Source organism: Hemicordylus capensis, chromosome 4 (assembly GCF_027244095.1).
Source record: "Hemicordylus capensis ecotype Gifberg chromosome 4, rHemCap1.1.pri, whole genome shotgun sequence".
NCBI lineage: Eukaryota > Metazoa > Chordata > Lepidosauria > Squamata > Cordylidae > Hemicordylus > Hemicordylus capensis.
Window position 1 is genome coordinate 240,067,693 of NC_069660.1, and position 22,450 is coordinate 240,090,142.

The 22,450-nt window shown below is 45.0% G+C and overlaps 1 protein-coding gene across 12 annotated transcripts in view; it reads left to right on the forward strand.

The window, feature by feature from the left end:
- LOC128322230 (transcription initiation factor TFIID subunit 3-like) overlaps nt 1-20,065 on the forward strand; it is a 29,848-nt gene extending 9,783 nt beyond the window's left edge. For 2 of the 12 annotated variants that reach the window (XR_008305605.1, XR_008305609.1), the window contains 4 exons: nt 852-911; nt 2,152-2,257; nt 16,029-16,159; nt 19,774-20,065. Coding sequence is in view for 5 of the 12 variants with exons in the window: in XM_053243127.1 (XP_053099102.1) it covers nt 852-1,002; nt 19,774-19,883 (261 nt within the window). In the remaining 7 variants the exon portion in view is untranslated. Of the gene's footprint in view, nt 1-851; nt 1,003-2,151; nt 2,258-7,209; nt 8,043-8,150; nt 13,299-16,028; nt 16,160-16,570; nt 17,527-19,773 lie in introns of those variants that run through there. The other 10 variants (XM_053243131.1, XM_053243132.1, XR_008305603.1 and 7 more) reach the window with 9 other exon arrangements.
- The last annotated feature ends 2,385 nt before the right edge of the window (nt 20,066-22,450 follow it).

The window sequence follows — 22,450 nt, forward strand, 5'->3', positions numbered from 1 at the left end:
GAAGAAGCACTAGTGCTTCTGAAAAGTTAAACTAATTCAGCTCCACAGCTGACTCAGCAGTGGGGGCAAATTTTGATTATTTCTTCCCCAAGAAGCATTCTGTGCCACCAAAATATGTCCCCGCAGGGGGGATCATGCAGCCCCCAGGGACATATTTACAGGTGACACAGAGGACTTCCAAGGCAAGGGGAGATCACTGAAATTCTCACCCATACATACTAGCAATGGTGCAGTGCTACTCTGGAACCCTTTGGAAGCACTGGTGCTACACTGGTGCTTCTCTCGTTGCATCATTGCTTTATTAGTCAGGATGTGAGCTACTATTTTTAACTATTTATGTTAAAAGGGTTTTCCAAACAAAACATACAGTGAGGTCATTCACACACACAATCTAAAACTGTGTTCTACTTGGTTTGGGAGCTGTGTGTCCTCCCAATTTTTGGTTGTGTGGAAGCAAAGTAGGAGGGAAACCTGGGTAGAAGTGACTGTATGGAAGCAAGGTAGGAGGAAAACCTTCCTGATGAAGCCCACTATATATCATGAAAATATGTCCCTGAGGGTCATGTGAGTCTCAGGTACATATTTTCATGATGCAGACTAAGCTTCAGAGGGAAGTGGAGATTGATACAATTGTCCCCTCTCCCACTTACATGACAGTGGTGCAGCACTAGTCTGGAACTACTGATGCTGCAAGAGACGATTGTGTTGAACAACTCCACTAAACACTACACAGCTCTTACAGTTAACCTTAGATTGTTTGCTGCCTTAAGTTTCAGTTCTCTGCTGGTTATATTGGGAACTGGATCTCTCTGTGTACTCACAGAAGACTTTGTTTCCAACTATTATTACAGGTGGAGTCTTCAATGCTCTTTGCCTGGAACAAGATGGATCAGAAGAAGCAGCACAAGCAGGTGAAAATAATACAGAATCTTGTGTTACTCATGCTATGTGCTTTTGTGGACCAGAGCCTTTGTGGGATGCATGAAGCAGTAACATCAGTGGGTAGGTATATATATATACCATGAGAACAAAGGTGTGTGTGTGGTGTGTGTGTGTGTGGCGGGGTGCTGTTCTTACACAGTCTGGCCAAAAGGCCAATCAACGTAGGAGGCTTTTTATGTATAGTACAAATGAAAATGAGATTCAGTCAAACTAGTAAAAAGCAGATGATACTGGTATAAAGGGCCATGGGAAACAGAACACTGTGATAAGGTAGTATATAAGGAAGACCTCTGAGACCTTTTGCTAACATTCATCTCCAAAAGCAACCTATGTCGTGGATTGCTCTTTACATATAAAAGATCTTTATACAGTCATGTACTGTATTAGAAATATCCAAAGAGAGGACAGTCTTCAAGTTTCCCCATTGTTATTCTGGTATAATTTGTTATCTTTCAGCTTCACTGCAGGGAGACAAGCGTTTTTGCCCCTTTCCTTGAACTATATACATGGCTTATGTGGAACCTTGATCGTAGGTTAAAACCTCACTTGTTTAGATAACCGAAGCACCAGTAAACTTCAGTATTCCCTTTTGGGATTATTCAGGAGACTTTTCTACACAGGCATATATCTTTCTTAAAGTAGCCACACTGTGTTGCTCCTACACTATAGCATGGGTGTGTTTTCTGACCCCCAACAGTTACTGTTTATAAGGAAAGAATGGTCTTCCATATACAACTATACTTTCTGTATTTCTAGTAAAATAAAAATGTATAAAACAACTTCATAAAACACCAGTGTTACCCACATTGCCAACAGCAAGATCCGGGGTGTAGCTATAATTGAGCGGATGGGTTCAAAGAACCCCGGCCCTCCAGCTCCTGAGGGCCCCCCAGCTCCAGCCCTCCCTATTTTCTTCATTATCTCCCTGAGGGGCTGCTGGTGAGAGGGGCAAACACAGGCCCCCTCTCCCCTATCTATGCCCTTGAGCAACATGTCAACCTTCCTACAAAGATACAAATCCAGATTAGCAGAGGGGATGGGGACTTATAAATAAAATTTGTACAAATAAAAAAATGTATTGTGGTTTATCCTCTTTACCTGAGCAATGAAGCATTCTGGGAGGTGACGTAACCAAGTTTGGGTTTCCTTTGGATGAGACAGGACTGGAGACTTATGGCATTTAGTGATGCTTGCTTTCTTTACAACTAGGTGGAGGTAATCAGCATTAGAATCCTTACAATGCAAGTTACTTGCCACTCTACATCAAACACCCAGAGTGAGGTCTGACAGTCCACAAGTTGCTTCCAGTCTTGAGGTAAACACTCAGTTCCCTCTACTTGTGTCTCTCTGTTTTCCCAAAACCATCCAAATGCTGTTTCTTCACACACAAATACACACACACACATAGGCCCAGTTCATATGTAATGCCAGAATGGAGGTTGGCGAACTCATTGTTTCAATTTCAAACTGTGAATCAGGCAGCAGACGTGCGTCAAACCACAGCCCGCCAACCTCCAGTTCCATGAGAGGGGAGCTCCTCCTGCTGCTCAGCTTCCGAGGCAGATCCCAACAAGCTCCATGGACAGACTGTAAGCAAAGCATCACCACATCAGCAGAGTGGCCGCAATTTGCCACGATCTCGAAGGGGGCATGCTGAGTGCAGTCATGCATTTTCAGAGTGCACTTGACCACCCTCAGCAGGGAAACGCCATGCCAGCACTTCTTCTGGCACCATGGCTCCAAAGAGGCCCGTACAAGCACAAATTTGGGGCGGGGTGTGTGTCTTGGGGTGATATTTCCCTGAGGAGAGGGGAATATTGAGACTTCCTAGGAGGAGAACTGTAGATGAGGGAGAGCAAAGGATGCTGGAGGTCCCACCGTAACTTAGGATTATGTTGCGAGGGGTCACCCCAGCAAAGCAGTCCATGCAGACCCAACCAAAATCCTCCTCACTGCTAGTTTGCTGCTGAGCAGGCTTTCCCTCTCATGAGAGGATCAGTCTTCTGGGGAGACCAATGTGGCTGTGAGGATGCAGGTCAACCCATGGACTGCAAGCGCATTAGTTAAGCCAGCCCACCTGGGGGGGGGGGAGCTCTCCATGGTGAAAACTATAGCACTTCACCCCCTTCCCTGTGAAGCCTTGCACACACCCAGAGGATATTTTGATGTTCCATGTGCCATAGCCTGGCCATGTGCGTAGGCAGGGGAGACACTGGGATGGACCTCTAAGCCCATTCAGAATTCCCAGGTTCAGTTTGGCATTGTGCTGTATGCAGAGCTGCTGGCGCAGGGAATCGCAGACAGGGCAACCCTCATTTTCCAGCAGCTTTGGGACAGCAGGGCCGCCATTTTGGGGCACAGGCAGAGGTGCACATGCCCACAAGGGCAGATGGGCTGGCAGGAGCCATGCTTTGACAGCTACTTGGCCACAGTTGCCAAGACTGGGAAAGCAGTCACTGGGGTACCCAGCCCCCTGGCTTCCCTCCACACTGCAGCCTGGCTCGATATAGAGAGAGTGGCCTGTCACTCTTGTGAGGGAGCTGTCTGTGGGAGAAGGGGATGTTTTGCCATCTGGCATCACTTTTGATTTATCTTGGCAATTCTCTCCCCTCCCCTCTGATGGTTCTTCTCATGAGTTGTGTGGGGTGTCCCCATGGCCTTAAAACCCATTCAAAATTCCCAGGTTCAGTCTGGCATCACACCATATGCAGACCTGGGGGATAGGGATTAATGGGAGAAAAGAGTCCTGGTTTCCAGCCATCCCAGGATGGCAGGGTCACCCTTCAAGGGAGCAGGCAAGGGTGTACATGTCCACATGGGTGTGCTAGCTGGCAGGGGGCATGCTCTGACAGCTACTTGGCAGCAGTCACCAGGACTGGGACATCACTCACTGAGGTACCCGTCCTATGGCTTTATGCTCTATGGCAGGGATGTCAAACTGTGGCCCTTCTGCAGATGTTGGCCTACAACTCCCATCGTCCCTGGCTATTGGCCATTGTGGCGGGGGATTATGGGAGTTGTAGTCCAAAAACAGCTGGAGGGCCACAGTTTGACATCCCTGCTCTATGGCTTTCCTCCATAGAGCATCCTGGATTGATCTTGAGCCACAGGTCGCCTGGCACATCCATGAGAGAGCAGTCCATGGGATAATAGGTGTATTCGAGTACCACCTTGTACATTTTAAATTAGTGCTCACAGACAGCTCTTCTCATGAAAAAGCCCAGGGAGTGCAAACCCCGCAAAGGGGCTGGGGCTGGTCCTCCCTTCCCCAACCCTTCAGTGAAAAAAATAGAACTTGGCTGCTCCAGAATTCCTGCTTGGGGCTGCCTCTTCAACCTGGCCAAGAGTGCCCTCCACCCAAAATACCATTTGTGCTGATGGGGAAGACACCAGGTTCGGGGACGGTCCTTTAAATCCATTCAAAATTCTCAGGTCTAGTCCAGTGTTGTGCCATATACAGATCTACGGGAGCAGGGATTCATGGGAGAGGAGGGGCCACAGTTTCCAGCTGCCCCAGGAGAGTGGCATTGCCATTTAGGGGTGCAGACAAGGGTACACATGTCCACATGGGTGGATGGACTGGCAGGGGGCATGCTCCAACAGCTACTTGGTGGCAGTCACCAGGACTGGGACAGAACTTACCAAGGTACCCATCCCCACAGCTTTCCTCAATAGAGCATCATGGCTCGATTTCAGTCCCCCAGTGGCCTGACATTCTCGGGAGAGAGTGGTCCATGGGATAATGGGATAATTCTGCAGCGTTCAATGGGAATATCACCTTGTACAACTAGAGTACCACCTTGTGCATTTGAAATTAGTCCTTACAGATGGTTCTTCTCAAGAGCAAGCCTAGGGACTGTTATTAACCCCCAAGGGGAAGGGGCTGGGTCCCCCTTCTTTGACCTTTCTGTGGAAAAAAATAGAACAGCTGCTCCAGGATCCCTGCATGGGGATGCCTTTTGGGACCGGGCCCCCACCCCTGCTAAGTGTTTTCCTCCTGGTGCTGTGATGGGGTACCCTTCTTATGTAGCCACCTGGAGCATTTGTGCTTGCAGACATACATCATTGTCACTTCCTTTTCAGGGAACAAAGCACTTGGTGTCATCCTTTCATCCTGTCACCTTTCCCTCCTGCTTGCCCGGTGAGGGGAATGAGAGAAAGAGTGGGAAGAGGGAATGCCCCTGTGTGTCTGTGCCACTTGAGATTAGACAAGCGTGCAATGGGACATGGCAGCATCCCTTTTGCCGGGCATCTCCTTCAACAGGCAGCAAGTGAGAAGCGCTGTTGGCATAGAGCTGCCACATCCCTGGGTGGGTCTGTGCTGCTGCCTCTATGACTGCTGTCTGAAAATCAGTGCAAACCCGCAGTCCAGAGTCAGACGTCATGCTTTGGCAGCCAAATTGGAGGTCTCAGCAGTGAACCTTTGTGGAATTTGGAGTTTGCCGAGGCAAACTGGAGGTCACTTTTGCTGCGAAACTGCGGTTTCACATGTTTGGACATAAAGGAGTTCCAACCTCTGCCCTGTTTAACTCTGGATTGGTGTTACGTATGAACCAGGCCATAGACACCTGCCCAGTCTCCCAAGCTGGAGGGACTGTAACAGCCCAAAGTGAGGGATAGTAGCAGGTCTGGGAGCTTTATGCCATCAAATAATTGCACCAGACAAGTTTTTTGGTATTTCCCGACTTCCTGGGCCAGGAGGGCTCTAGGCTGTGGTCTGAATGACCCAGTTCCATCCTCTGAGCAGCAGACTCAGTAGTGCAGTAGTGCACTGAGCAAATAGTGCAGAGCTCCTCAGTGAAGCCCATTGTGCCTGACAAGATGAATGTCACAAACAATAGGGATACTTTTCCTTTCTGTGTGTCAACAATTCTAATGTTAAAGGCAGAATAAATAAAAGTAATACATAAATTTTCCTGTGAAATGATCTTGCTGGCAAAAGAGTTAAAAACCCTTCTGAGACCTACTTAGGTAAGGGGGGGAGGGGCATGGTCTTCTGTATATAACAAGATAAGACTTCTGACACTTCTGAATGGATCATGAGGGGAAATGTGTATATTTGACTTCCTCCGCAATATTGTGACTTAAACATTAAAAAGGAGAGATGCCAACAGCTGCCTCTAGATGTAGGAGTGTGGTGTGTGTGTGTGTGTGTGTGTGTGTGTGTGTGTGTGTGTGTGTGTGAGAGAGGGGTGGGGGGAGGGTGGGAATCTGGTCATACAAGCCATCCTGAATCTCAGCTCTGGACAGTAGACCTGAGCACACCATTTTAGCGGCAAGGTTATTTTTAAAATACTTTTTTAAAAAATGTGATATAATGCCTTTTTCATGTTAGTGCCATTGGACGAATCTTAAAATAAATGTAGGCTAAAAAGTATTTCAGTACAAATGAAATTATAAGCTAGAAAAACATTGCTTTTCAATAGCTGTAATTACCATTCGACTACATAAAAAGTAATTTAACTAGCTGTTTAACCATCACTGTAATCACATTTCCAGTTCAGACTCAGCAATTCAGGTTGAATCCAGAAAAGTCAACAGGAAGATCAGGTTACCCATTAAGTAGCCATGAGTAGCATTCTACTCCATGGTAGAAAAGTCTATTGTTTTGACAAATGAGGTAAACACACAAGCATCCTAAAATGCACCCTCTTATTAATATCTCTTAACGAACCAAAGTGTATGGAAGCCATTCATTTACTCACTTAGAGCTCTCACAATGTTACTCCAAGAACAGCTGGTTGCTCATAATATGCCTCCTTACCTATTTTACACCATTCTTCCCCAAAACAAAAGTCCATTTCCTACTTATTTCCACTAAGTTCAAACTTGTGGGAAACAGAATGTGTGTTTATTTTATCTCTCATGACTGATGCTATCCTCGAGACGTTGCATTCATATTGTCAGCAATACATTTCAAACTGATTCAACAGTTGGCATGGCATATAACAACACTGGGCCCTTCTGGAATTTGAAGCGATTCTTTGTTTTTCTAGCTGTTGTGTTTGAACAGCAGAGGAAGGGAATGTTTTTTTGTCTGCTTTTTCACTTCAGTGCCATCCAGTAGAAAGAAAAAGGAAATGTAGTAATCACTACCCAAAGCCTTCACAGCAATTAGTGGAATGGTTTAATGCCATCCTCTGACCCTTGTGTCCTTTATTGCTTGTATATTTCATTTTAACCGCTTACAGCGTTAGAAGTGGACAACTGATGCAATGTACAAGTTAAAGGGATCTTAGCCTTTTCAGATAATTTTTTTTGTTCCAGATATTGTTTTGCCCAGTAGCTGCAAAATACTTCATACTTCTATTATGGTAAGTAAAATGGTCATAGCGAGTGGGTGTTTTCTGGAATGGAATGAGCCATCAACTCATATTTGTCAGCTTGCCTATCTTCTTTTATGTATGTGGTGCTTTTTATAGCTAGGAGGTGGAAGTGGTATGGATTCATCCCCAGTTCTTTTGATTGAAGATCTGCCTGGTCTTCACTTAAGAAGGATAAGGGGGAGGGATGAAAGTTAAATGTGCTTCATGCAGTCATTTTCCTCTCGATTGCTTTTTGTACCAACAGCAGATGTCCATTGAAGGGACACAAGTATTTCCCTACAGCAAGTCACTCTACTGAAAATAATGAGAGCTTGTGTATGTATAGTCTTGGTCGGGCAAAAGGGATATTTACACATGAGAGGATAAGAAATAAAACAAACTTCTACATTTGCATGTCGTAAAATGTAAGGTTTTACATTTTGCAAGATGCAGATAAAAGCCTTATCACTGATTTGTCAGAGCCATTTAGATAATATGAGAGATTCCTTGACACTTGTAGCCATGATAAATACACCATGGCACTTTTGCGACAATTATTTGGAATTAAAAGCTGGACTTAGAACTGAACAATTGTATGCACAGAAAGGAGTAGGGACCATCTGCAATTACTTTTCCAGGTCCAACGTTTAAGACACCACCAGAACCAGGAGGTGGTGGGCAGAATACATGACATGTATTCAGGGACAGCCATTTCATGAGGCAGGGCGAGGTGGCTAGATGCAGGGGGTGGCAAGCATCAGACCCCTTGCACTATAGGTGCAACCACACAGGTTTTCCTGCCATCCACTGTCATTACCCTTCCTTGCCCCACTGGATCATGCTTCTTCTCAAGGGTGTAGCGAGTTTCCCAAGGGCCAGGAGACAAAGTGCAGATAGGGGGCCTCCATTGCACATGCAAAGCGTACACGCCCCCCAGTGCCCCAAACCATGCCCCCTGTACCTGATGTCAGATGCAAGGGGTGGGGCAATTAGCAAAGTGTGATGGCCTCCACTCAGTCAGAAGCCACTGCCGAGCCCAGCAGGGTGCATCTCTCTTCCTCCCTCTTGGCCGCTCCCTTGACGCCCGCCTGCCAGGGCAGACGGTGTGAGCTTTCTCCCTCTCTCCCTGGCCGGCCTGCCTGTTGTATGTGGACCTTCTTCCACCATGGGGATGGGGGGAAGAAGTGAAACAGCCGCTTCTGCACTGGGAAGGATGGGAGTGCCCTGCCCATGCTCCCAAGCCACTGTGGTAGTGACGCCCATGCTGGAGAATGGGAAGCAGGACCCAGAATTGGGGAGAGGAGAGAGGGAGAGCCACGGCTCTTGAAGGCGAAAGGAAAGGGCTGGTGGAAGTGGGTGTCCAGATGAGGGGGAGAGAGGGAGTCACTGGGGAGAAAGGATCAAAGAGGAGGGGCCCGGGTTCACATAGCACCCAGCTGAAAGAGCGGCAGCGCAGGGTGCGCCCCGTCCCCAAGCTAAGGAGAGACTTGTGGGCAGAGGTGCACCTAGGTATTTCAGAGCCTGGACCTAAAGGCGCCCCCAATGCAAGTTAAGCATCATTTTTCAACATGTACGTTCTTGAGGGCACACACCACACCTCCCAGGACAGAATAAAAAGGATTTGGGGGGCCCCAGGGGATGTGGAGGCCCTGGACCTTGGCCTGGAGTAAGAGCGCCTCTGCTTGTGGGTCTCATTTTCCCCCCTTGTCCAATGGATGCTACGCCCATGCCTTTCCCCCACCCCAAAGTGAACTAAGAATGCCTTGTCACCACTGCCTGGCTTCATGGCTTAATCAGAGTGCTTACTTGTGTGCCACTGCCATTGCTTCAACATGTCCTGAGAATGCTGAGCATCTTCCCACGATGGGGAAGGTAATCATATTATCCTTTGCCTCAGGCAGCAAAACGTCTTGGACTGCCCTTGTGTATGAAGGAGCAGACTATGCAGAAGCCTTTGTGGGTGTGCTCTCATTCATTTCACATAGCGAAGCAGAAGCATCTGTCAGGTACCAGGAAAGGGAGAGAATGGCTCTGCACAGCTGCAGAGAATTTGGGACATGTTGAACAAATATGAAGAGGAGAGAGAGAGAATACATGCATCAATACACTTTACCACTTTATATTTTCTCTCCCACCACCATTCCATGTCAACAGCTTGGTGAGCCTCCATATGTATGCCTTAAATGCATGGATATACTTGTGAAATTAAAGAAAAATGATTACCATAATGAAGATATATTATTAAGAATAAAACCCAGAAATCCAAGTGCTCAAATTTCAGGGGAAGGAGGAGGCAAAGGGGGATTTAGCTTCTTCAGAAAGGTCACTTCCCACCCCGCTGAAGATTTGTTCTAGATTTGTTCTATCCAAAGGCCCCTGACCCATGCCACCCCATGACAGGATCTCTGCACCATTTCTTTCTGTGCTTGTGTGTCTGGCAGAGGAGGACAGTCTAATATCCAGTTCTGCATTGCTTAGTTTACTCTGACTTCCTGTCCTTAAGTATCATTATTATTATTTATTATTATTATTGTTTAAACAGTCAGACAGTTGTTATTGCCTGGTTTGTTTTATCCAGACATCGAGTCCTTCCCAAGGACTTGGATTGGTTGAATTTTATTATCAATATTGTTGCTCTTATTATTATAGATATTGTCACAGAATATAGGCTGTTCCCAGTAAAGCTGCTTTTTGTATTTGGCTGGTGGTGATTTCTGTGGCCCCTATGGTGTTAAGGTGCTCTTCAAGGTGTTTTTGGAATTGCACTGAGGGCACCAATTTATTATTATTATTATTATTATTATTATTATTATTATTATTATTATTATTATTATTATTTCTTGTTTACACAGTCAGACAGGTGTTATTGACTGGTTTGTTTTATCCAGACATCGAGGCCTTCCCAAGGACCTGGGATGCCAGAATTTTATCATCAATACTGTTGGTTATTATAGATATTGTTGCAAAATATAGGCTGTTCCCAGTAAAGCTGCTTTTTGTAATTGGCTGAGGGTGATTTCTGTGGCCCCTATGGTGTTGAGGTGCTCTTCAAGGTCTTTTGGAACTGCACCCAGGGCGCCAATTACCACTGGGATTATTTTGGTCTTTTTCTGCCACAGCCTTTCAATTTCAATTTGTAGATCTTTGTATTTGGTGATTTTTTTCTATTTCTTTTTCTTCTATTCTGCTATCCCCTGGTATTGCTATGTCGATTATTTCGACTTGTTTTTCTTTCTTCTCGACTACAGTTATATCTGGTGTATTGTGTGGCAGATGTTTGTCTGTTTGTAGTCGGAAGTCCCATAGTATTTTTACATCTTCATTTTCTTCAACTTTTTCAATTTGATGGTCCCACCAATTTTTGGCTACAGGTAGCTTGTATTTTTTGCAGATGTTCCAGTGTATCATCCCTGCTACCTTGTCATGCCTTTGTTTGTAGTCAGTCTGTGCGATCTTTTTACAACAGCTGATTAGGTGGTCCACTGTTTCATCTGCTTCTTTACAAGGCGGCACTTGCTGTTTGTTGTGGATTTTTTGACTTTTGCTCTTATTGCATTTGTTCTTAGTGCCTGTTCTTGCGCAGCCAGTATTAAACCCTCTGTTTCTTTCTTCAAGCAACCATTCTTAAGCCATTGCCAGGTCTTGGTGATGTCTGATTTTCCACTTATATTGTGCAAATATTGACCATGCAGTGGCTTATTTTTCCATTTTTCTGCTTGGTTCTTGACTTGTTCTTTCTTGTAGGCCTGCTTTGTTTCATTGGTGTTGAATAGTTTTGCATTATTGACCATTTGAAGTGCATCTTCTTCACTGTCCTTGATATATTCTTCAAGGCCTCTTTTCTCCTCCTCTACTGTTTGATGGACTTGCAGCATTCCTCTTCCAACTGAGCTGCGAGGGAGGTATAGCCTATTGACATCACTGCGGGGGTGCAGAGCATTATTGATGGTCATGATTTTCCTGGTCTTACGATCTAACGTCTCTAGCTGTGCCTGAGTCCAGTCTGGTGGCGCAGTGGTAAAACTGCCGCCCTGTAACCAGAAGGTTACAAGTTCGATCCTGACCAGGGGCTCAAGGTTGACTCAGCCTTCCATCCTTCCGTGGTCGGTAAAATGAGTACCCAGAATGTTGGGGGCGATATGCTAAATCATTGTAAACCGCTTAGAGAGCTCCGGCTATAGAGCGGTATATAAATGTAAGTGCTATTGCTATTGCTATTGCTATTATTCTTGCACTGTATCTGATAACAGGTATAGCCCAGGTGTTTATGGCTTGTATGGTGTTCCCGCCATTGGGTTTGGACTTGAGGATTTTTCTAACTCTCCTGATGTATTCACATCCAATTTTTCTTTTAACTTCAGTGTGTGCAATGTTATCAGCCTGGAGAATGCCCAAGTATTTGTAAGGTTCTTTCTCTTCCAGGTTCTTGATGTTGCTTCCATTGGGCAGTTCTATTCCTTCTGTTTTTCTTATTTTCCCTCTGTTCATTATTAATTCAGCACACTTGTCTAGTCCAGACTCCATTGCTATATCGCTACTGAATATACGGACAGTGTTTAGCAGTGATTCGATTTCTGACTGGGACTTTCCATACAACTTCAGATCGTCCATGTACAGCAGATGGTTGATTTTACTTGATGTTTTAGATGTTTGGTATCCAAGGCCTGTTTTGTTTAGTATTTGTGAAAGTGGGGTCATGGCAATTACAAACAACAGAGGGGACAGTGAGTCCCCTTGGAAAATGCCTCTTTTAATGCTAACCTGTCCAAGTGTTTCACCATTGATTGTTAACTGTGTACTCCACATGCTAATTGTTTTTTTTTATAAATATCTGAATGTTTTTGCTGACACTAGTTGTTTCTAAACATTTTAGTATCCATGTGTGAGGCAATGAATCGAAGGCTTTCTTGTAGTCAATCCATGCAACACTTAGATTTGTTTTTCTTCTCTTGCAGTTTTCTAAAATCATTTTGTCAATCAGCAGCTGGTCTTTTGTGCCTCTGGTGTTTGGGCAATTTCCTTTCTGTTCAACTGGAAGCTGTTGTTGTTGTTAATAATAATAATAATAATAATAATAATAATAATAACAACAACATTTATAAACCGCCAAAGGCTCTGGGAGGTGTACAACAACTTTTAAAAGACATAAAAACACACAATTCAAAACAAAATGCTAAAAAATATATAAACAATTCAAAAACAGTTAAAACCATTTAAAGTCAATTAAAATCTTTTAAAAAACAACAACACTTTACAAGCCTTGGAAAGCCAGGCCAAACAAATAAGTGTTTAGGGCTCTCTTAAAGGCCAACAGCGAGTTATCTGTGGTTATCTGCGGTTATCTGCCGGAAGTGCATTCCATAGACCAGGAGCAACAACAGAAAAGGCCTGGTTCCGAGTCACCACCTGACGTACCGGTGGTAACTGGAGATGGACTTCTCCAGATGACCTCAACGAGTGATGGGGATCATACCAAAGAAGGTGCTCTCTAAGGTAGCCCAGACCCAAGCCACCCTCCAAAGTAAGTAGCTGCCCCTTTTTCCTTCCCATGTGCTTGGTTTGGTCAGATACCCACTCGTGTCAATCAGCTCTCCTCTCTGACCAGCTCTCTTCTCTAGATTTGATGTGAGAGCAAAAAGCACTGCTGAAGATTCCCATTAATGCAGGCGCGTAACAATGATAGGGCAAGGGGAGACAGTTGTCTGGGGGCCCCACTGCCTGGAGGGGCACCCCAGAGGCACCTCATGTGACTCCCCATTGCCCCCTGCCCAGCCCCATAGCCTCTCAGCCACTTGTCCTCTTCACCGTCTCTCCTGCTTGTTCTGCAGGCCCGCAATGGAAGCAGCAGACAAGCTGCAAAGAGCTCCTTTTCTCCCGCCTCTCAGCTGATCGGCGGGTGGGCGGGGCTTCCACTGAGGCCTCCGTGTAGGCCGCAGTGAAGCCTGAACTCGAGTAGGGCCCAAGCAAGCCAGGAAGGAGGAGGCAGCCAGAGTGTTCTCTGCAGCAGAAGACCCCTTGCTGCCCTGCTTAACCCAGACCAGCATTTGCCAGGTAGAGTGTGAACTCCTTTTTGTGGTTACCTTTCCCGCCCCCCGCCCCCCATATATAGGGATCTGCTTGCCATAGGGCTTGGATATGGGGGAGGGAGGGACCGAGAAGTCTCTGAATATTTATTTTGAAACAGCTTGGAAAATTTGCTGACTTAAAAAAAACTATCTAAAAAGTCCTATAAGTGGCTTGTTTCATGGCAGAAAATTGCAAAAACTTCTGGAACAGTATTTTATTAATTTTATTTATTCATTCATTCATTTATAAATGCACTTATGTTCAAGTTGTTTTGCAACCCAGAAGGTCTGAGTGAGAACTGTGAAGCATGTGTGGTGCTTTTATTTTATTTTTCTTGTGTGTGAACTGCTCCCCAATAACTTGCAGGGACTTCAGGGTAAATCTGGCCAACATGTGAATGCAGCACCTCCATTCCAGAGGAGATGTGTCTTAAAGGGCTTTAAAAGCCTCCTGTGAAAAACCTCCTGCAATCAAACTTGACTGCATTTGTTCAGAATTCTGAGAAAACAAACATAGGCTCACCCTGCATGGTTGAAAGTCTCCTTTGCTAATCTGCAGCGAGGGGCCCATTTTAATAATTCATCTTTCTAGTGTCTTCTAGGCATTAAAAGTAATACAAATGTATAGTACTCAGTGTATATCACTATATATTGTGACGTGTGTGTGTGTATTCAGTGAAATGTATTTGCAGGCAGCATACTTATTTTGGAATATCAGACTTAAATCCTTGGGGGCCTGGGGTGTGCGGAGGCCCTGGACTTGGGCGGGGGGGCATTTTAAAATCTTGTCTCTGGGCCCACTCCAACCTTGCTACGCCCCTGCATTAATGGAAGGAGAGGAGGAGGACTGGTTCTGTGCACTCCCAGGAGGTGGGGGTGTTTGCTTTAAGGCATGGGGAGGGTGTCCTTACCTCTCCCACCACGTTTTCCTTGCTGGCACTGCCGCCAAAACTGCTAATGTGGAGTGGCTGAACACTTTCTTGCTGCCCCAGTCAGTGTAACCGCACCAGCGGTTTTGGCAGCAGTACTGGTGGGGAAAATGCAGTGAGAGAGGTAAGGAGACTCTCCTCACACCTTAAAACAACCACTTCTACCTTTGAACCGGCTCGAATGCCGGCATTTCGAACTGGTTTGGCACTCCAAGAAAGGAGCACCAAATTGGTTCCATGCACATCCCTAGAGGAGTACAGATTTCTGCCCAGGACTTAACCAGATCTCTGTGGATATCTTTGTTACAATGTGGTTACAGAGTGAGGTGGAAATTCCACTTGTTGAAAGCAGTTTGATTAGTGAAAGGAATAATTCTCCATGCATGCACTGCAATCCTGTTTCATCCACAATGTATTTCAGTTTATGTCCCTTTCCCTGGGGATTCTTTATTGAGCAAGCCCAGCATTGCAGAGTACTTCCCTTTCCGGATTGCACTTCTCACAAGTGGATTGAGACCAGAGGGGAAGAGAGTTATTGCTGTGTGGTGCGGGGTGGGGGGTGGGGGGAGTTATTTCATTTTATTTTGGCAAAGTGACCAAAAAACAAACCTCATGGAAACATAGTTTCTTTCAGCAATTTCAGTGCAGTTAAATAGGAGTAAGAGGTCATTGCTCCTGACACATTAAATGCCTCCATGATATTTTTGCCCATAATCCAGAGTACAGTTTATACAAAAACCTATGGTTTGTACAAAACCATAGTATGTGTACAGAGGACTAAACCCTAGGAGCAGACTGCGGGTGCTTCTCATGAGAGCCATTGGGTGGGACTAATATAGGCCGGGGGTCAGGAGATGTTGCTTATGCATTTTATTAAGCCCCCCGCTCCCCCCTCCATTCAATCATGGAGATAGCCTTGCATAGGTGTGAATCATTGGCATGATCTGTCCAGACAGCTGAACCTTCTTGCCAACAACATCTGGACAATTTATCTGTAGTTTCAGTATAATTGAAGTTTTATGACATCATATTAGCTTGACTTTTCTGAGGATGCTCCACTCTATTCTAAAGTTGCTTTCAGGAGTAATGCTAAGATTCCCTTTTCAAACTCAAATATTTAAAACCCAATGATGTTGCTAATATGATATGAATGTGGGAGATAGCCATTTTCAATTAAAGTGATAGTCATTGGGAATGTGTGTGCATTTAAAATCCTCTGATGGATACAGGGTTTCATTCCCTATGAAAATGTACAATCTTTTTTGAGCTTAGTCACCTCTCCCCCCCCCCCCCCCCGGCCTCCATGCACAGCACTCAGACTCTCCTCCAGGGGGCATGATATCGTCCACTCTTAAAAAATAATAATGGCAGGGCTCCATGTGATGTCATTGTGGAGACAGGAAATCAGGCTGTATTTGTAATGAGTCTGTGCTTTTCTTCTGTATAAATGAGCGTATCTTACACAGACACCAAAAGAGCATTATATCAGAAAGTACATTCAGTGTTTGTAGTCTAGATTAAAAATGTAAAATTCTTCTCCTAGTTTACAGCCATATGACTGTGAGCAATAACAATGTCAGTTCTTTTTATTTTCTCCTACATTGTGTATTGAGTGGAATTGAGTATTATTGTGTACGATTATTGCCTTGTGTATTGGAAGAGTGCCTAGCCATTGTCTGAGGTCATGAACTAGGAGTGTGATTTCCAGAAAAAAAGATAAAAACTAAATGTAATCCAAGAGGCACAAAAATTCACAATAGAGTCTGGTATATAACATTATGCTGTAGTTTGAAAGAAAGAAAGGAAGGAAGGAAGGAAGGAAGGAAGGAAGAAAGGAAGGAAGGAAGGAAGGAAGGAAGGAAGGAAGAAAGAAAGAAAGAAAGAAAGAAAGAAAGAAAGAAAGAAAGAAAGAAAGAAAGTAAGTAAGTTTGATAATTGTGTGATTGAGGGCCAGTAGAAAGTATGCCTATCTTCGACTTGGGAGTCCTGGAAACATACTCCAGCTCAAACATATGGCTCACTCATCCTTGGGGAGTTTAAAAAGGAGGGGTCCTTTCTCTGCTAATAGTATCCATAACAGAGTCTGCTACAGCTGCTATAGGGGCTTGTAAATAAAAAGAAAGTGACCTACAGCTGTTCTCCAATAACTAGCAGCCAAGCAAAGTACATCCCTCCCTCGCAGAGTCTCAGGTATCTGCTCACATCACTGCATGTCCTTTCCACACAACCAGTCCCCACTGGGATAGGGTTCCTGAGAGCACCAACAAACGTTGTGAACCACTGCTCCATTGTTCTCAGTTCTGACTGTACCTTCTTTCTTGAATCCCAGGAAGTGAGAGGAGACAGATGCTTTTGTGCAGTTACAGCCTGAACTTCTACATATATGCTTAGCAGGAAGAATACTCTTCAGTTCATTTCTGCCAAAGGCTTGTACATATGTTGTACTATTAATATCTGCACTGTACTACTCTGGTACTGATGAAGACTCTGACACCGACTGATTGAGCAGATTGACTGAAGCCTACCAAGTTCCCAATCACTGATGGACTGGTACTCCCCCACAAGAAGTTGGCAGCTCATCTTCTATGAGAGAGGGGGATGCCATCCCCTCTGGGTTTGGCTGGGATTAAAACCCTACAATGTCCTAAGGACAGGAATAGCTTTGTAGGGTAAAGCAGAGGACTGGGAAGAGGATGAGAGTCCACTAGACAGGGAAGCATTATTTGTATTGTACAAATACAAAATTATTTTTATTTTACAAAATTAAATGAGGTTAACAAATTGAAGTCCAAAGGTTAAGGGAAGGCAGCAAAATTGAGTTCCTTTCCTAAACAAGGAAGGAAGGAAGTTGGCAAGCAAGCAAGCAAGCAAGCAAGCAAAACACATACATACATACATACATACATCAACAAGAAAACAAGGGGGAAAGATTAAAATAAGTTTGTTAGGATAACTTTTCTAGGGTTTGATTTCTGGCTGATTATGGGTTTGTTTTTGACAGGGAAGGTTCTGTTTCAGTTAGAGTTGTACCTAGATAAACAGTGGGTGGGGATTAGCTGCAGATGAGTCACAAAGCTTGTGGGAGGGGCCACATTCCTGAGGAAGATCTGTTTGTAAGCAGCTCTTGAGAAGACAAAACTCAGACCAGAGGAGTTTTGCTACCCAGACCTTTGTGAACAGGAGTTTGCTAAGAGATTTCAAAGGAGTTTTTAGTGAGGAAGTGTGTGGGGAGGTGCACAAGTGGTCCCCTTTTATCACAAAGGAGATACCCTGCATGAGGAGAAGGTACTACCCCACCTTTGTAATCTTCTTGGAGGACAGAGTTTAAAACCTTTAATTAGCCAACAACTGCAGTTAACAAATAAGCGAGCTCTATATATTCTCTAAATAACCAATTAAAGCAATTATGAAGGTAGAATGGCAGCAGGGGAGAGGGTGCTTCCCAGTATATTTATTTATTTATTTAAAATATTTATATACTGCCCAAAATGCAAGTCTCTGGGCGGTTCACAACAAAACAACAAAAACAGATAAAAAGATTAAAACATCACAACAATTAAAATTTAAAATGTTAAAACTATTAAAAACACAATTAAAACAATATCTAATTAAAAGCCTGGATGAACAAATGCATCTTGACTGCTTTTTAAAATGTTGTAAGAGATGGGGAGGCGCTTATTTCAGCAGGAAGCGTGTTCCAAAGCCTCAGGGCAGCAACGGAGAATGCCTATCCCTGAGTAGCTACCAGACGAGCTGGTGGCAATTGCAGATTAACCTCTCCAGATGATCTCAGTGGGCGGTGTGGTTTATAGCGAAGAAGACGTTCTCTTAAATACCCAGGGCCCAAGCTGTTTAGGGATTTATAGGTTATAACCAAAACCTTGTATTTTGCCCGGAAACCTATCAGCAACCAGTGTAGATCTTTTAAGATAGGAGTGATATGATCTCTCCAAGATGACCCAGAGACCAAACTGGCTGCCGCATTCTGAACCAACTGTAGTTTCTGGACTACATACAAAGGCAGCCCCACATAGAGCGCATTGCAGTAATCAAGTCTGGAGGTGACCAGCAAATGTACTACTGTTCTGAGGTTATTCATCTCAAGAAATGGGCGCAGCTGGTGTATCCACCGAAGCTGATAAAAGGCACCTCTGGCCACTGCCTCAATCTGGAACACCATGGAGAGGTGTGTGTCCAGATAAAAACCCAAACTGCATACCTGTTCCTTCTGGGGAAGTGTGACCCCATCCAGAACTGGCAGATCATAATCATCTCCTGAGTTCCGACCCCGCACAATAAGTACCTCCGTCTTATTTGGATTCAGCCTCAGCTTGTTACCTCTCATCCAGCCCATCACTACCTCCAGGCAGGCATATAGGGAAGTTATGCCTTCTCCTATTTAATGGAGTGTTATATGTATGACTATCTGCTTCAGGGGCAGAAGTCATGGATGTGTGCTCAGTGCAAAGAGCTCCTGGTTTTCATGGAACAAATTCATCCCCTTGAAGCTCAGGGAGGCAGAGAGGTATGTGGATGAGACCCCCAGGGATGTGATAGAGGCATCCCAGGCTGAATCCAGCTCCAAATTCTACTTGACACCAGCTCCTCTGCTGTCAAGTAGAATTAAGAAGGAGGACATCAGTCTGAGGAAGAGGGGAATGCTTCTGTTGAAAGGACCCCTTTCTTGGGTGAAACACCCATATCCTCTCACACAGAGGATACTCCGGGGTTTGGGGGCCTTCTAGTCATGGATATTTGATCGTTAGTAGCATCGAGAGATGGGTTTGTTTCCCATGTGTAGAACGCATGGTGACTTGCCTGCCAGGTGCGAAGATTGCGGGTGTCACGTAGCATCTAGATAGGCTGTTAGGCAGTGCTGGGGAGGTTTCTCAACCTTTAGGTATGAGGGTGCATACATTTCAGGTAAACCAGAAGGTGTCCAGGCTTCCAGGGGAGAGATACTCTGGCGTTCTAGCCTTCCTGGCACAAACCTCATCCTTCACTCTGAACAACTTCCACTTACAGCTTGTGTGTTGAATCCCTCACACCTACTGCTGCCAAGCCAGATGGCACCCCCCAGGGTGCTTCATGGAATGCTAGCAACCCACCCACAGCAACCATGGCCACACTCCAAGCTTTCAATAAGGCTTGGTTCCTCAAACCACACTCATGGCATGAAGTGAGCACATGGTGCCCATTTTGGTGGCTCAAATATCTCCATGTTTCAAGGGAAAGTGTGAACCACACCGGAGAGGGTTTTTGTTGTTGCTGTTGTTTTGTTTTTGGAAAACATTACAGGAGCCTGCCAGCATGCTTACAAACCCCACCCATTAATCAAAAAGTATGCGCTGCCAATTGGAGGCCTGCTCCTGTAGCAAGCATTTGGGTGCAGGCAGGCCTATGTAGGCAGGTACTTGTACAGATCTCCCTGCCTTGGCTTTGTGTGGGCAGCAGCACCTGCAATCTGGAAAGTGTCTGTACCCAAGAAGAATCTGAGGTGTTTTAACATGCTAAACCTTTCTTTATTGACAGATGAGAACAGAGAACTGAGCTACGTGACCCTTCCTTGGAATTGCCATCAAGAGATGTACTTGGAAACAAAGGAGTGTGTGCACAAGCCAACACTAAATGGTGGGGGTTGAGAGTCCCATTTGAGATAAACTGCAGAACAAACTTGAAACCTGGCTTGCATAACAGATGTGATTGCTCCCTGGTATACCCTAATCCAGGAGCTTCTTCTTTTTTTTCCAAATTCAATTTTTATTAATTTTAACAATAATAATATTGTCATTGATTACAAATAGACAAAAGTGGACTTCCCGCACACATCGCTTCGTGAATCATCAGCTATAAAGTTTACCCTTGCTATAATAATAGTTCAAAACATAAATTTAAACCCTTACAAACACAGCTAATCCACCCAACCTGCAGTTTTTTACAAAATTCCGAACCCTGCTGTAAAGTCCATAGTAGGAAAATAGTTCTTTACATACAACAAGAATGGTTTCCAATCTTCTTTGAAGCATTCCAAATTTTGGTCTCTTATTAGTGTTGTAAGTTTTGCCATCTCCGCATATTCCAAAATTTTTATCAGCCAGTCTTCTTTTGAAGGCAGTTCATTACTCTTCCATTTCTGTGCATATATAATTCAAGCCGCTGTAGAAGCGTACATAAAAAACGTTGAATTAGTTGTAGAAATTGCACCTTGTATTATTCCCAGCAGGAAGGATTCTGGCCTCTTAGGAAATGTCATTTTAAATATTTTCTTTAACTCATTATATATCATATCCCAATATGCTTTAGCCTTCCCACAGGTCCACCACATATGAAAAAAAGTGCCTTCAGAGTGTCCACACTTCCAACATTTGTTTGAAACATTTTTCCAATCCAGGAGCTTCTAAAGCAGGCTTCCCCAAACTGCGGCCCTCCAGATGTTGCTGAACTACAACTCCCAGCATCCTGAGCCACAATTTATTGTGGCTGGGTATGCTGGGGGTTGTAGTTCAGCAACATCTGGAGGGCCGCAGTTTGGGGGGCACCTGTTCTAAAGGTTCCACAGGCCTGATTCATCGCCTGAGGAGGAGGAAGACTGATGAGGTTGCTCACCACCACCACCGCTATGCTTCTCATGGGCACCACCTTTTAGGTGCCCATTACCTCCAACATGAAACTGTGGTTTCATAACAAAAGCAACCTGAGGTTTCATACTCCCCCAAACCGTGAATCGAACTTTTGGTTTGTAGTGAGTTTTGCTGTTTGTACCTCTGGTTTGGAGGCACCATTGTGTCATTTGAATTCAGCCACCATTGTAACCTAGGTTTTGTGCTAAAGCTGCTCCTGAAAACACAGAGAAGGTGATTCAGACCAGCCCAGAAATGCGTCAGCTCCATGCCTGCCATGCTTCTTGCTGGATGCCTCTTAACGCCTGTGGCCCACCCCCTTGCCCTCTCCTTTCTCCTCTTGCTGCTGCCTGGCAAAAGGGACACTGCATCCCTCCAGACACAGCATTTAAAGGGACAGAAGCACATTGGCGGATGCCTGCTGTACGCTGCATGCTTCAGAAATAGGGTGCTCTGTGTCTTGAAAGGAATGCTGGACAGGGACAATGATGTGAGTGGTTCTCCTGTGACCCATCAAATGTGGTACCTCATGGAAAACAGACATGGGTCTCTTGTTGCAGAAGTAATGGAGCACACCCCACATCAATCTTGTCTCCCCCCCACCCTGCTGTGCCCCCATTTTAAATTAATTAGTGCATTTATATACCACCCTATACAAAAAGTCCCTGTGCAGTTTATTGCGGAGGCACAAGAGATGATGTTCTCAAATGTGGTTCCCCGCCTCTCAAACCCATGTCCCTCATGCCACAAACGGCACTTCTGCCATATGCTCAGAGAACATTACATGGCAGACAAATGTGCCACCCTGTCATTGTGCAGCTGGCACATGGCCTTCAAATATGACATCACAGCGAGGGATCTGTATTATGTGCTAGTGCACCCATGTCCCAGTGCACAATTCTCTTTGGCGGTCTGGTGGCACATTGCTTTGGGAGCACATAAAAGGGATGCATGGTGCTGTTTCCATCATCATCATCATCATCATCATCATCATCATCATCATCATTATTAATAATTCGATTTCTATGCTGCCCTTCCAAAAATGGCTCAGGGCGGTTTACAAAGAGAAATAACAAACAAATAAGATGGCTCCCTGTCCCCAAATGGCTCACATTCTAAAAAGAAAATTAAGGCACACACCAGCAATAGTCACTAGAAGTACTGTGCTGGGGGTGGACAGGGCCAGTTACTCCCCCCCGCTAAATAAAGAGAATCACTAGGTGGGCAACGGACTGCCTGCTCATTCAATGCAGTCACCCATGCTACAGATGCTCTGTGGAGGGATGTCCATGTACCAGGGCAGAGATTGGAGGAGGATGTGCTCAAGCTTTGGTGGGTGAGGAAGGCATCCTGCAAGGGAATCTTCCTCACAATGGCAGCAAGAATTAAATCCTAATTCTCTGGAAAGTATGGGATGAGGGATAGGTGCACGCCAAGAACCAGGCTCAGAGAAAGGGCAGATATGTGCCGCCCACATGCCTCCTTGAATTCTCCTAGGAAGCCAGACTTGTCACCATAGATCTGTTAGTACTGCCCATACTGGGTGCCTTTGGTGCTATCTCCTGCCTTGCAGCTACCTGGTTAAACAA